Source organism: Hoplias malabaricus, chromosome 1 (genome assembly GCF_029633855.1).
Source record: "Hoplias malabaricus isolate fHopMal1 chromosome 1, fHopMal1.hap1, whole genome shotgun sequence".
Lineage (NCBI taxonomy): Eukaryota > Metazoa > Chordata > Actinopteri > Characiformes > Erythrinidae > Hoplias > Hoplias malabaricus.
In genome coordinates this window covers 70,618,615-70,633,471 of record NC_089800.1, presented here as the reverse complement: position 1 = coordinate 70,633,471, position 14,857 = coordinate 70,618,615, and the positions used below count along the sequence as shown (strand labels likewise).

Genomic DNA, 14,857 nt, shown 5'->3' with positions numbered 1-14,857 from the left:
CACACACACACACACACACACACATACATTTGGCTGTAGATTACTGGGTTCTTCCTTTGATCTTTCTCAAGGAAAGAGATTTGCAAACAAGAACAATGAGCAGTCCTCCTTGTGTGTGTGTGTGTGTGTGTGTGTGTGTGTGTGTGTGTGTGTGTGTTTGAAACCCCCATCCCAACAGCTCATCTCATCATAGCTAGAGCTAAACAAAAGATAAAAAAAGACAAAAATTACAAACATACAAAAAAAAACAGACTGCCATCAGAGTGTAGATTGGACACAGAAAACAAGAGGTTATACTTTACTGTGTGTGTTAGCAACAGTTGACATAAACCTCCATGAATATGTTATGAAGTCTTATTCCGAAAAGCGTCGGTTGTCATAACAACAGTAGGTGCTACATGACAACTAAATAAGTGTTTCATGCCAACATAGTCTAGTGGGAAGAAGCCCACTATTTAGAAATGTTCCAGAGTTTACCTGGAATAGCTGTATGTGTGAATTCAAACACGCACAAGATTCTTCCTGGACTTTACACAGACTTTATCCTCTTAGCCCCATAGTAAAAACTGTAGGGTTCATGAATATTTCTTGAATGCCCTGCACCAGTGCCGCTCTACACCTACATGGTACATTTCCTGCTATGAGAGTTCGCCTGACACGGACAACCTCCTTCAGTGTGCTGCATCCGGGACATCTCCGGACCTGATGCTCCTGGGTTTCTATAGAGTTTCTCCAGAGTTCATATGTGAAAGGAGCCTAGGGTGTAGGAATAAAGCCATACAGTAAAAAAAAAAAGTGGAGATGGGAAAGGTAATATTTGGGCTGTTTTAAGTGTGTGACTAAATTTAAGCCCTGGAAACTGGAGAGGTATTTGGACAGATACCTGCCCACATTCTGGAGTGTCAGCAATCAAAACATTCAGTTGTTTACTGTGTAACTTCAGACACCTAAAACAAGAGCATATTACTCACTATTGACCACACACACACCTCTGCACTAGGACATCTGTGGCCTCTACTCCGGTGCCCAAACCATGAATGAAGAATAAATAAATAAATACATGCATTTGAATTTAAATATAATGAGCACCTAATAGGCTCATTAAATAAGGGGGCAACAGGTACAATTGCTGTCCACATGCTCCAGGTTTGTCACTATGTTTTTTGTGTTCTCCCTGTGACAGCATGGGTTTCCTACATAGTCCAAAAACATGTTGTTATGTGGATTGGCTGTGTGTGTGTGTGTGTGTGTGTGTGTGACTAGATTATGCCCTGTGAAGATCTGGTCATCAAATGATTGTGAATGGGCTCTGGACCCAGTACGATCCTGAATACGCTGAAGCAATAGCCAGTGATGAATGAATAAATAATTTTTAAAAATACATTCATTCATTCATTCATTATCTGTAACCGCTTATCCAGTTCATGGTCGCAGTAATTAAAATACATTGAAATTTTATTTCTACTTGTTTCAAGTAAAAACAATCTGATAATTGGTAAGGAAGTCTTACCCAATACAATGATTTCTTTGTGAAAGTGGGGCAGAGCTAAGTAAGGGTAATTAAACTTCATGACCTCATAAGTATGTTTTCACTTGTGTGCCTAACATGCTGAGTGGGCTTTATAACCCACTAGGCCACTAGGCAATGCTTTGCATTGAACATGGTGACCTTAGTCTCATGTGTCTGTCCTAGATCTTGCCATTGTACTGTGTCAGTGCTTTTCTATGGAGAGTACACAAATTATGTGCTGTGAAATATCAGTCTACAGTGTCTCCAAACATTTGAACTTTTGCAAATTGCTTTAAGCTAAACTGAATCAGAAGCAGGTGGATATGAAAGGGTTAAGTAGAAGACGCAGATTCAGTAGCTGAGGGCAGAAGTGTTTAAGAAGCTGAGGCTGAAGCTTTTCAATTCTAACAGCTGTCAGCTCTGTAATCCTTCTCCTTGGGGGGATACCTGGTTCTCCTGTACCCACCCGCCCCAAGCATCTGACCTCATGGCTGAGGGGCTTCTGAATCCTTCCCAACCAGAGAGGGGTGGCCCTCCCCCTTCCACAGTATACAGGTTTTAAAGTGAACCAGCATCAGGAAAAAAAAAACATGACTTAGTTATAAAAGCTATTTAGACAGAAAGCTGTGGGCAGGACATGATATTCATCACCAAGGATTTGATTGGATTGTGAAGTATGGACTAGTATGGTGTGTATGTATGCAACTTGTAAAAATCCTCTTTTGAGAACATTTTTAAGGATGCAATTAAATACGCAAGTAAAAGAATTTATTGTTTTTAAAATACATTATTTATTTATTAATTTCGTACGTTTATCCTAAATTCTAGGAAATTAGTTTTCATGTTTTATTCTGACCAACTAGTTTGTGTTATGTAAATATGAATCCAGCAATTCAAAAAGTTTGGGACGAGGCAGAAACAAATAAGACTGAAAAATTTGTTCTTCAAATTTGTAGCTCATGTTAAAACATGTGAGTGTGAATTTGTATCATCAGAGTGTATCATGACTGGTTCTAAAAGAAGCATCCTCCAAAGGCTCAATTCTTGTGCCTCACCACTTTGTGACAGACTTTGAGAGAATTGTCTAACAGTTCAAAATAGAACAATTCTCAATTGCAAGATTACAAAGAATATAGGTTTTTCACCATCTATTGTACATAATATTGTATAAACATCGAGTAAACTGGGGAAAACGTTTCTGTGTAGGGCAATGACAGGCACCACTGTTGTATGAGTGTGACCTTCAAGCCCTCAGATGGCACTTCATGAAAATTAATCCTGCTACTGTGATAATTATGAATTATGTCACATATATGTATACAAGGGCTCAGGATTACTTTAAAACACGGTTTTCACACAGGAAAACAACTAAGGGTCATGGCCCTAAATGGCTCAGGCTTACTCTCTGTGCATTACTGGCCGAGCCACAAGAAATGGTATCTGGGACACTTGGACAGTGGAGAGACCTCTGAACATTGAAAATTATGAAAAGAAATGAGGTTGTTGCTCTATTTCTGCTCCATAGATGGGTAATATTGACTTATTTTGCTTTTACAGATTACTTAAAGGGCACACACTGTTCTCTGCTTTGTTTACATTCAGAAGCTCCACATCTTTTAAAGTGGAGTGGTATGTTTGAGGGAAAAAATGTTGCTTTGGTAATGCAGTTAGCCATCTCCTGAATTTGGAGACATTCAACCTTAAGTGACCTGAAACAGCAAAATAAGTCAATATCACTGACCTATGGAACAAGAATAGAGGAATATCCTCATCTCAGTTCCTGCTTTTCAATGTTTGGAGTTCTCTCTGTTGTCTAAAAACAAGTCCAGATGCCATTTCTCTGCTGTTATTAGAGAGAGAGGGAAAGCCTGGCATACTAGAGTGAGACACTTAGGAACTTACAGATAAGTTCAACTTTAGCTACGTACATGCTACAGTCCCTTTTCATTTCATTCCATTCCACCTTAAAAGTTGCAGAGCTGGAGTTCCCCAGAATTGTTTATTTTCTCTTTAACACATACATTGCACATTGGTTCTGTGCTGATCTAAGATGAATCCACATTTCAGTTTGTTTCAGTAAAAATGAATGTAGATTTCTGTGCTAAAGACAAAAGTGTTCATACATACTTGTCAGCATAAGGTGCAAAACCATTATCTGTCATGGTATGGGTGGGGTTGTGTCCGTGTCCACAACATGGATGACTTGCATATGTCTGATATCGATAATTCATAGACATAAGCTGCCACCAACTTTTTTTTTTGAGAAGTCCAGCAAGAAAATGCCAGGCCTCATTCTACATGTGCTACAACAGCATGATTATGGAGACCTTGGACTGTTGAGCAACTGAAGTCTTGAATTAAGCAAAAATGGGCAACAATTCCATTAGCAAATCACAAAACACATGGTGTTCTCATTTTCTAAACAATTAATCCATTTAATAAAAAGGAAAGGTGACGTAACACAATGGTAAATGTGCCTCTGTGTGTTGCAGCCATCAAATTCTACATTTTAACATTTTTTACTAAATAAAATCAAATTGTCCTTTTTAACTTTTTTAACATAATTTGTGGAAACAGGTCTGGATTTAGACGAGCCATAACAGCTGGTTATAGCCATAAGCTACATTAGCTATAATCTCAAGGGTTTAGGGACATAACAGCACACACCAAAAAAAAAACAAAAAACCATTTCCAACTGCCCTGGACCCCTCTCTGTATGCAAAAAGCAAATGTGTTCATAAAATCTGTATCAAAAGCCTGAACTCCCACAAAAGCATCTTTTAATAAAACATGTGAGGGCATTTTAGAACAAGGACAGAGCCATTCGGGCCTTCAGCTGCAGCTCCTGCTAAGATTTAAAAGGTAACGTAATTAAAGCCTTGGGAAATCGAGTCTTTATCAAACCCTTATCTGTTCTACGCTCTCTCTCTCCCCTACCTTCCTTTACATTCCTCTCTCCATCACACCTTTATCTACCTTCTCTACCTCTCTCTCTCACAGTTCCCTCTCTTCCTCTACCTTTCTCCCTCTATCATACTTTTCTAACTCTCTCTCTCTCTCTCTCTCTCTCTCTGTCTCTCTCTTCTTCTCTCCATTAGTATGCCAGTAAGGAAACAGATGATTTCATCGTTCAATCTCTCTCTCTCTCTCTCTCTCTCTCTCTCTCGCTTGCCCGGTGGTCGACCCCCTGAAGAGACGTTGTTCCTTTTTTTTTTTTTTTCATTTATTTAATCAGGCCCCAGATTAAATTTATCATCCCTCTTTCGTTGGACCCTCGTTTTTTTTTCCTTATTCCACCTTTTTTCCTCCTGCCCTTCCCTCTTAATTACCATCTACACGGTCATCCCTCCCATCCATTTAAATGCAATCAAGCAGTTTTTTCAGCCCCCCTTCCTATTCTAGTTGGTTTGAAGTTTTATAAAGGTAGGGGACCTTATTGATGGAGGTGAGAGAATACAGTGCAAATTGAATAAAGCCAGGTGTCAGATGAAATTAAAAAAGGTCATGGTGGAGCTATTTGGGCCCGATAACTTCACCCGCTTTAGCCTCAAGTGTCTTACTGACTCTACTGATGACCTCTGTGATGTCACGTTTGTCTGAGGTCAAAAAGGCAAAGTCAATTTTAAGTTCAAGTTTAAGTCAGATCAGCTCAGTTCCCTTAGCTTTACTGAAATAAGCATGCAGTATTTGGCACACAACCACACAGAATTTGAAGTTAGGGCTCTCCTCCAAGCATGTTGAGCTCCAGTCTCATGAAAGGAACACTAGGTAAGATTTGGTATTGTTGCCCCTAGGCCCCCTACAACGGCATTTACAGCACTGCCCTGAAATTGGGGGAGGGATGGACATGGTTATCTACCCTCCCCCAAAAGTTTCATAGTGCAGTGTCTGCCGTGCTGAGCCCAGAGTAACAACAACAGAGGGGCTTGTCAGGAAAGCATCATAGTGATTTTGAAGCTGTGATTTTAAGGTAAAAATTACTGCCTATTCTTCCTTTAAGAAGCAGTGGACCTTCACATCTCTTGGAGACACGTTGAACTAGGGGTGGGCGAAATGGCCCTAAAATAATATCATGATGTTTCAGGGTAATTTGGCGATAACAATATTCTTGGTGATATGAAAATACACTGAAAAATACTTGTGTTAATTTCCAGAACACACTATTGCAACAAGATAAATAATATATTAGTATTAATTAGATTCAATAAATAATATATTTAATTTCTTATTTAAATAATTATATATAACAATTTATTTTCATACAAATCTAACAATTTCAAACATTCAGAAGGAACAACAAATAAATTTGTAAGCATTTGCTTATTTTGTAAATAATCATTACTTAGCAAGTTTCTGACAAAGTATAAAATATATATAGAATATTCATATTTTATATTCAAACCACCTCCACACGACTGAAGTCACTCGTCTTTTGGAGCAAATTCTTTGAACACAGAGGAAAATTCCACCATGCCTTGCTGCGCTTAAATGACTCAGGTAATAAATATATGTCATGTTACATGTAACTGCATTATGTCATTACATAAACAAGTGGGAATATCACAGTAATTACGATATTGACTTTTTTATCATTTGAAAAATTTTTTGATATTATTGCACACGATACGGGATGGCACAGCCTTACATTGCAGTAATCTACACACTTCAAGCTTAGTTGTATTCTGTTTGGAGATTGGGGAACTGTAGTTAATTACTGGGAAGTTTGTGGACACATGCTCATACAACATTTCTTCTGAAATGAATGGTATTAATGGATTGCTTTTCTGTGAGGAATGGATGGCATTCAGCCATGAGAGCATCAGTGAATTCAGGTACTGTTGATGTATGAAAATGATAGATGGTTAGTTCTGAAACAAAATAAACTGGCAAGGTTGTACTGCTTTAGACCAAATGATGAATGTATGGAAATTAATTTTTTTTTATGACATCCCAAAAATGAAGAATGGAAAACAGAATGTTGTCACAGTGTATATTGCTTACATGGAAACTTTAAAATGTGCTCTCTCTCTCTCTCTCTCACATGCTCTCTCTCTCTGTCGGTCTAATTGTCCAGCTGATGGCGTTCTGCTTGGCTGAGCTGAACCTGTGGACTTCCAAGAGCAGCCTACACATACAAGGTAATTAACACACACACACTCTCAGTCATTCAGTCATATTTCTCTCTCTCTCTCTCTCTCTCTCTCTCTCTCCCTCTCTTCTTTCTCAACAAAAAGCACACATTATGCAGATCTCCCTTTATTACTCTCCTATAAACAGTAAAATGTCCTGTACTTTGTTGCCTGTTTTGGGGGCTTTAGACCCCTTTGTTTGCAGCTCAGCATTGAGCATGGTGACCTTACTTTATTGTGCAGCATGCTTTTCTATGGAGACTTTATGGAAGCTGTGTTTGCACAACTGAACGTTGACATCCAGAATGGGTACTCTTTAAAATAGGAGGGATTTTTGTGTGTGTGTGTGTGTGTGTGTGTGTGTTTAAGTCTTTAAATCAACAGTGTCAGCTTTCTAAGAGGTGGATGGAGTAGATATCTCAGGAGTCACCAGAATAAAATGTGCGTGTGTGTGTTTAAATCTTAAAATCAGCAGCATCAGCTGTATAAAAGCTGGTTGGAGAAGAAATCTCAGGAGTCATCAGGTTGAAAACGTGTGTGTGTGTGTGTGTGTGTGTGTGTGTTATCTGTCCAGTAGCAGCCAGATTGTACAACTGGATTCTGTTTAATGATTGTTCTTCCTGCTGGTACAAAATTGCTGATTTACTCTCCTCACAGAGAAAACAATTCTGCACAGAAAACAATTAATTTCTCTCTCTCTCTCTCTCTCTCTCTCTCTCTCTCTCTCTCTCTCTCTCTCTCTCTCTCTCTCTTTCTCTCTCTCTTTCTCTACAGATACAGACATTGGCACATTCCAGTTTTATGAGAAGGGAGAACCAGGTCAGTGTGGAATATTCACTAACTCACAATCTCTCTCACACTCTTTCACTCTTTTGTGATTTTCTCAAAAAAATCACTTTTTAATCCACTCAATTCACATTGTCACATTTCTCTCTCTCTCTCTCTCTCTCTCTCAACCTCCCAAACTCAATCTGTCATCAACTTTCCCTCTCTGTAACTCATTCTGTCACTCTGTCATTGACTTTCTCCATCTATCTATCTATCACTCACTCACTTATTCTGTCATTCGTTCTATAACTCATCATCTCATAGTATTTATAGGAAATAATTACTCCTTCAAACTGTACTGACATTTACTCCATGTTGTGTTCAGAGTTTTAATGAAGTCACTGTGCACCAGTGGGCATGACAACATGGGGGGGGGGGGTTATGAGGGAACTGTGTGTTCTCTTCCCTCAGCATCCACAGCTAAAGTGCCCTTGAGCAGGGCAATTACACCAATAGCAGACGGAAGGACAGTCGGATGTTTTCTATGGTCTTTGCTTGTAGTGCACATGTGTGCGTGCTTACATGTTTGTTTACTACCACAGATGGATTAAATACAGAGGCACTATTTGGTTGTATCCTTATGTGTGTGTGTGTGTGTGTGTGTGTGTGTGTGCATGCACGTGTGTGTTTGTGTGTTCTGTTGAGAGTAAAAATGTGGCATTTTGTCCACAGTATCCCTTTTTCACTTAAAAAACTATGAAGTCTTTGATGCGTCTTTTAAGTATCTAAAGCCTCATTTGTACAGAGTGGGGGAAAAGAATTAAATTAAGGCATGCAGTGTGTTTTTATCCCTATTGTTTATTATTTAGAAGGATTAATTAATTAATCCAAGGCTCAAAAACAATATAGACCTATGTGTGTGTCTTGCTCCAATAACAAAGCACACGTCTTTTGAGGATAATGTTTCATTTCTCTTCTCATTGTCTCTCTTTTCTCACTGTTGCTCAACTCTAGCAGTAAACATCATAAGAAATGTGTGTATTTGTGTGTTTGTATGTTTGTATGTGTGTTTTCCAAGACGTCATAGCATTCCTGCTTACTTCACCACCCAGTAAAGCTTTTCAGAAACTAACATTTAGTGTTAAACGTTTTGTGTTCAGTGTTACATGTTTATGGTTAAAATGTGGAGTAAACAAAGACAGTGTTTCTGGACATTTTCTAAAATGCTAATGTTAATTATCTTGAAGCTTTATTTAACTTACAGTTAAATATTTTTTATTCTGTAAATATAAATTAATTTAGAATGTAATGGCTGCAACAGATTCAAAAATGTTTGGACAGGAGAAGTATATGAGTGAGAAATTTATAGAATGTTAAATGTACACTGTTTAGAAATTTTTCACTTTAAACAGACAGAAATAAAAGATGTATTCAGAGCATCCACCAAAGGCTCAGTCTTTGCAACAAAGTTGGTTTGTGGTTCACCTGTTTGTGTCAAATTCTTTCAAAAGTTCAAAAGGAACATTTCTCAACCCAGGATTGTATAGAATGTTGGTCTTTCATCATCTATCATTGCATGAGAAACTGTCAAGGTACTGTAAAAAATAAAGCTGCATGTGCTCGGGAGGACTTGACACAGAGCAACTTCCACACATTGTTTATCGGCAGAAACGTTGCTGAGAGCTTATCTCTCTTGGGCCAAAAGACAGTGAAACGCCAAACCCCATTTCCAAAAAAGTTGACATGCAGTGCAAAATGTACATTAAACCAAAATTCAATAATGTGCAAATATTAAAATCCAATATGTCATTGAAAATTATACAACCTGATTTTTTTCTTTTTTGAAAAATATATGTCAAGAAATATGTTTCAAGAAGTTGGAGTGGGAGCATGTTTACCATTGTGTTGCATAAAGAAGCTGGGTTCATATATGGGAGAGAATTCCTCAGGAAGAAATAAAATAAATTGTTACTGGTTTCTGCAGGACTTTGTAGACAACAGACAAGTCTGTTTTGCTATAACAGCTTTCCACATATAAAGGCTTTCCCCAAGGTTCACGAGTGTGTTTATGGGAATTTTTGAATATTCTTCAAGAAGTGCATTTGTGAGGTCAGACACTGATGTTGGATGAGAAGGCTTGGCTCACTGGTTGTATTGGGTTGAGGTCAGGACTCTTTGCTGACCAGTTGAGTTCTTCAACACCAAACTCTCTCATCCAGGTCTTTTTGGGCCTTGCTTTGTGCACTGGTGCACAGTCATGTTGAAACAGGAAGGGTTTATCTCCAAACTGTCCCCACAAAGTTGTGAGCATGAAATTGTTCAAAATCACTTGATGTGCTAAAGCATTGAGAGTTCCTTTCACTGGAACTAAGGGGCCAAGCCCAACTCCTGAAAACCAACCCCACATCATAATCTCCCCTCCACCAAAATTTACATTTGGCACAATGCAGTCCGACAAGTATCGTTCTCCTGGCAAACAACTTACCCAGACTTGTCCATCGGATTACCAGAAGGAGAAGCATGATTCGTGACTTCAGAGAACACATCTCTACTGCTCTAGAGTCCAGTGTTGGCATGTTTTACACCACTGAATCTGACACTTTGCATTGTGCTTGGTGAGGTAAGGCTTGGATGCAGCTGCTCGGCCATGGAAAACCAATCCATGAAGCTCTCTACGCACGGTCCTGGAGCTAATCAGAAGGCCACATGACGTTTGGATGTATGTAGCAATTGACTCTGCAGAAAGTTGACGACCTCTCTGCTCTCTGAGCCTCAGAATCCGCTGACCCCTCTCTGTCATTTTATGTGGCCTATCACTTTTTGGCTGAGTTTCTGTTGTTCCCAGTCACTTCAACTTTGTTATAATACCACTGACAGTTGAATGTGGAATATTTAGTAGATAGGAAAGTTCACGATTGGACTTCACTGAGCTCCGGAGAGTGACCCATACTTTCACAAATATTTGTAGAACAGTCTGCATGTTTTATACACCTGTGGCCATAGAAGTGATTGGATGGGTGAGTGAATACTTTGGGCAATATACTGGATGTAGTTGATGTACTATTTATGAGTAATTGATTTCATGGTTAGATGTGTGGTCTTGTGCAGATAACATACACTCTGTTTGTAATCAGTTGTGTTTTAGGGATTGTGTGGTTAGTAAAACCCATCTGAATAATGCTGCAGGAAATTGGAGAAAAACAAAACCAACAGTTAAGTTCACTGTACCACAGTTCAAAAGTTCAATCCAGGGTTGTGGGATCTAGCCCCACCTCAGGTCACTGTCTGTGAGGAGTTTGGTGTGTTCTCCCTGTGTCTGAGTTGGTTTCCAACAGGTGGTGTATTAGCTGTGTCTCAGTAAGTAAATATTACATCCAATAATGTTTTACGTTATTAAAGCAGACTTGTTTTTAAATTTAGAGTTTTCACAAAACGTAAACTGAGATCATTTCCCACACCACCAAAGTTCAGTTTCAGAAGTGGGTTTACATATTTTGTCCTTAAAATCTAATAAAACACACATTTAGTGATGTTGAGTTCTGGGTTGACCAGTTAACTGCCCTAAATGAGGCTTCTTGACAACCCCACACCCTTTTACATCCATAGTGTTTAGTTTTTATTTCTTTTTTTCTCACAGAGAAAGTATGGACACAACAAATATATTTTTTCAAATCTGTTGATCTTCAAATAAATGTTTGTACTCTTTCTTAAACATGAGAGCCTAAAAGGCAACGTTCATCAAAAACAACTGTAATTAAATTACATTTTTTCCAAAATTCAGATGCTTCCTCACCACTTGCTGCTCCCCCATCTGTTTGCACTCTCGAAACAAGTCTATTGTGTTTATGAATCCCCAGAGTCTGTAAATGAGTAAGATAACAAAAACTCATGACGGAGAATATGCATCTGTCGTTTTTCTTCTGAAATATATCGTTCCACCTTAAAATACACAGAGCTTCGAACTTAAACAAACCAGAGAGAACTGCATTTCCCCACTATCTTAGATGTCCCCTTTAAGGTGCATTAATCAGATGGGGACAGTTTTTACCAGGTATTGCACAGCTGTAAGGAGTCCCAAATTTGGGATTATTTGTGTATTTGTAAAGAAATGTGTTATTTCTTTACCAATATAAGTGGATAATATATTTATGATCTTCTGAAATAACCCCTGAAGATACCTAGTTTGTATTTTATGCCTGTGAAAAATGCCTGTGAAAACACAAAGATGGGTGTGTGTGTGTGTGTGTGTGTGTGTGTGTGTGTGTGTATGTGTGTGTCCATCCGTCCAGCAGAGGGTGCAGTAGGCTTGTACTGACTAAAAGGGGCAATGGGCTCCCCATCTCGGAGCAGGTGTGTGTGTGTTATGTGTTATCTGATTAGCTCTAGTAATCCAGTAGGCCCCTGAGCTCCAGCTGAGAGCCGCCTGGTGCTGTGACCAGATTGTGAGGAGACGTTTTGGGGACGCCATCCCCAACCTGCAGTTTCAGTGTTTTACCTTTTCTACCACCCAACATTTATAAAATTTACTGCCTCACTGCCTCACTGCCTCAACTGCACTTTACAAACTGTTTATTAGTAGTTATTAAATAATTATAGTACTTACAAGGTACTGTATGTGGTAGATATTGTACTTCATTGCCTGAAAGGCTTTGAGTATTAAAACAAGTGCATAATTTATTCTTATGTATATGCTCACTTTCTCTGTCTCTCTTTCTTTCACAAATTTTAAATTACTTCAACAGAGATAGTTTACTAAATATTATTGTTCTCTCTCTCTCTCTCTCTCACTGTAGTCTTTCCCACAGATCAGCATTACTACAATGAAAAACAGCACTATGTGGAGAGTAAGTCTAACTCTATTTTACTTTGTATGTGTGTGTTTGTATGTGTTTGCTTTTTCAGTGAAAAAATGTATTTTCATCAGTAAATAAGGTGTACCAGTAGTGGACACGGCATAATCTCCATAGAAATGGATGAAATGAAATGTGATGCTACTGAGGTTTAATTGTCTAAAGTCACATTATTTGGGCAGTGGAGCAGAAATTTAACGTTCAGCACTGTGTTCTCTGGAGGGGCGCAGCTCCAACTGATACCTTTTAAGATTACTTGGACATACATGTTTGATTAAGACCTAATCATCCAACATGATTACATGAAGATGTGTAGCAGGAAAAGATGTTGGATGAGCAGGTGACTAGATCTGTTCAGGTATGTCCAGACTTTTCAACACAATTGTATATACAATAAGTATTAACATTTTTGCAGGGATTCTTAACATGGATGTCACAACCCACTGGATGTTTTGGCATGATCCCAAAAACATTGAAGAAGAAATATACCTATTAAAACCATACATATTCCTCCCAGAGCAGTGGCAGATGGAAGTATTTTTGATGACATGATGCACAAGATTAGCTGTCCTGTGCAAACCGTCCAACCAATCATTATTTTACACTCTGTATCCCATGAACACAAATGGGTTTGTGTGTATCACTCTGTATTGGCTGCATTTTAGGAATTGCTGTTTGTTAGGAGAGAATCAAACAGCAGATATTTCTTGCACTGATATATTCTTGCTGATTTGCAGTAGGATGTATTTGTTCTTTAGATTCGTTTGAATATTTGGCTTACATGAACATATCTGCAGTAAACCTATTACCATTTGCTGTGTCAAAAAAATCTGACTGAATTATGGCTTTTTGTACATGAATGATGGTTTATGTTCAAGTTTCACCATATATAGATTTTTCTCTATTGCAGCCCCCAGTAAATCATGTCTGATGCTGTCAGCGTACAGTTGTGAATACGCACAACAATCAAAGCTGCTGTAGACCTAAAATATCCAATTTGAGCTCTCCTTGAAGGGGGTCCTGAAATATTTTCCACCACAAAAAATGGTTGCTCTATGAAAAAGTTAACAATCCCTGAATTTTATTATAAATAAACAAAAATGTACAGTTCAAACTGCTCCATTAGTTTGTCCTGTATATTGAATTGAGCAAATAATGAATGATTTCTCCAGGTCCTCACCCCTTTGCCCTTCAGAGGGACAGAAATACCCTTATCAGAACACAGATGAATATGCACGCTCACACACGCCCTCTCCCTTACCATCATCAATATTCATGTATTTATGAACTCCTATAGAAGCAAAGAAAAATTTTGTGGGGATTTAAGATCTCTCTCTTTCTCTCCACACATGCACACACACAAAGCTCCTTCCTGTTTTTTTTGTAGTGTTAAAGTTTAGTTAAAATGAACGCATGAACAGAATTAGACCTTGGCTGAAAATTCAATTAACTGTGTGTGTGAGTGTGAGATGAGAATTTTGTAAGTGTAACGGGGCATTTTAGAGTGGCGTGTTTTAATATGTTATGGTAACTTTGATTTGTTGCCCTGAGGGCTGCCACAGGAAGTGGATAATGTAATTGAATATCACTTGATTGGAGGGACAAAATATATATATATATATATATATTTTTATTTTGTATTACTTAATACATTCATCCTATATCACAATTGTAATTAATGCCTTGTCCATTGTTTAAATGTATAAATTAATTTTCTTTCCTCTTGTTTGAACTAAAAAATTGCTTTGAAATTAAACAAAAATGTTTGATTTCATTACGTAAACAAACACTGCACAAACAAGTACAGATTTTCAGTGATAGCTGCATGTTGAAAACATGGTGACCTGCAGGGCTTCAGCTATCCATACTTCAGTACTTCACCCAGATTGAAAGATTCCTGCCAGAAAATTGAAATTTCAAAAAAGCTAAATCAAAATGTTACTGTTTCTGAAACACATCCTGATCAGAGACTTTAAGATTTTGTTAATCCAAATAATGTATTTTTTCTTTTTCTTACAATATTATACTTTTATTCTTAACCCAAAGAATATATTCTCAGTAAATTTGGACTTTGTTCTCAGTGTTGAATTTATTATTTAAATATAGGGCTTTATACCCTAAGAATAATCTTAATATCAAAATATTAAAATTGTAACATTTTAATTAAAACTAAATTGTGCTAAATTAATAATTTCATCTATGTTTTTTCCAGTAACCTGACATCTTAGTTTACGATGATTTATTACTGCGAGTTATTAAGTTAGATACTTGCCTGTGGATGGACTTTGCTCATAGTGAACAAGTGAAGGACAGAAGTGGACAGAGCTCTGGAGCTTTCAGCTCAGCCTAATTTTAGGGGCTGACCTTCCGACCTGGGGTCAGTCCAGCCAGCTTCCTCTCATAAACAAAACACAAAAACACTTTCTGTGTGTTTCTGATTATTTTTACCCTCCCCCTTCCCCTTTCACCCATAGGTCGGGGTCACTCGTGGCTCTTGAGTAACCGTCGTCCTGAGAAGCTGCGGGACGCCCTGAAGGAACTGGAGGTATTTGTTTACGTTTCCCTTCTCAATAACCGCAGATTGATTAACAAATAGCGTC

General features: G+C 38.1%; 1 protein-coding gene across 3 annotated transcripts in view; it reads left to right on the top strand.

The window, feature by feature from the left end:
* Positions 1-14,857, top strand: part of wdpcp (WD repeat containing planar cell polarity effector) — a 96,364-nt gene that overhangs the window by 38,528 nt on the left and 42,979 nt on the right. For all 3 annotated transcript variants that reach the window (XM_066672545.1, XM_066672536.1, XM_066672527.1), the window contains 4 exons: positions 6,585-6,648; positions 7,414-7,458; positions 12,201-12,251; positions 14,732-14,802. In XM_066672545.1, coding sequence (XP_066528642.1) covers positions 6,588-6,648; positions 7,414-7,458; positions 12,201-12,251; positions 14,732-14,802 — 228 coding nt within the window. In that variant the 5' untranslated portion in view covers positions 6,585-6,587. The remainder of the gene's footprint in view (positions 1-6,584; positions 6,649-7,413; positions 7,459-12,200; positions 12,252-14,731; positions 14,803-14,857) is intronic.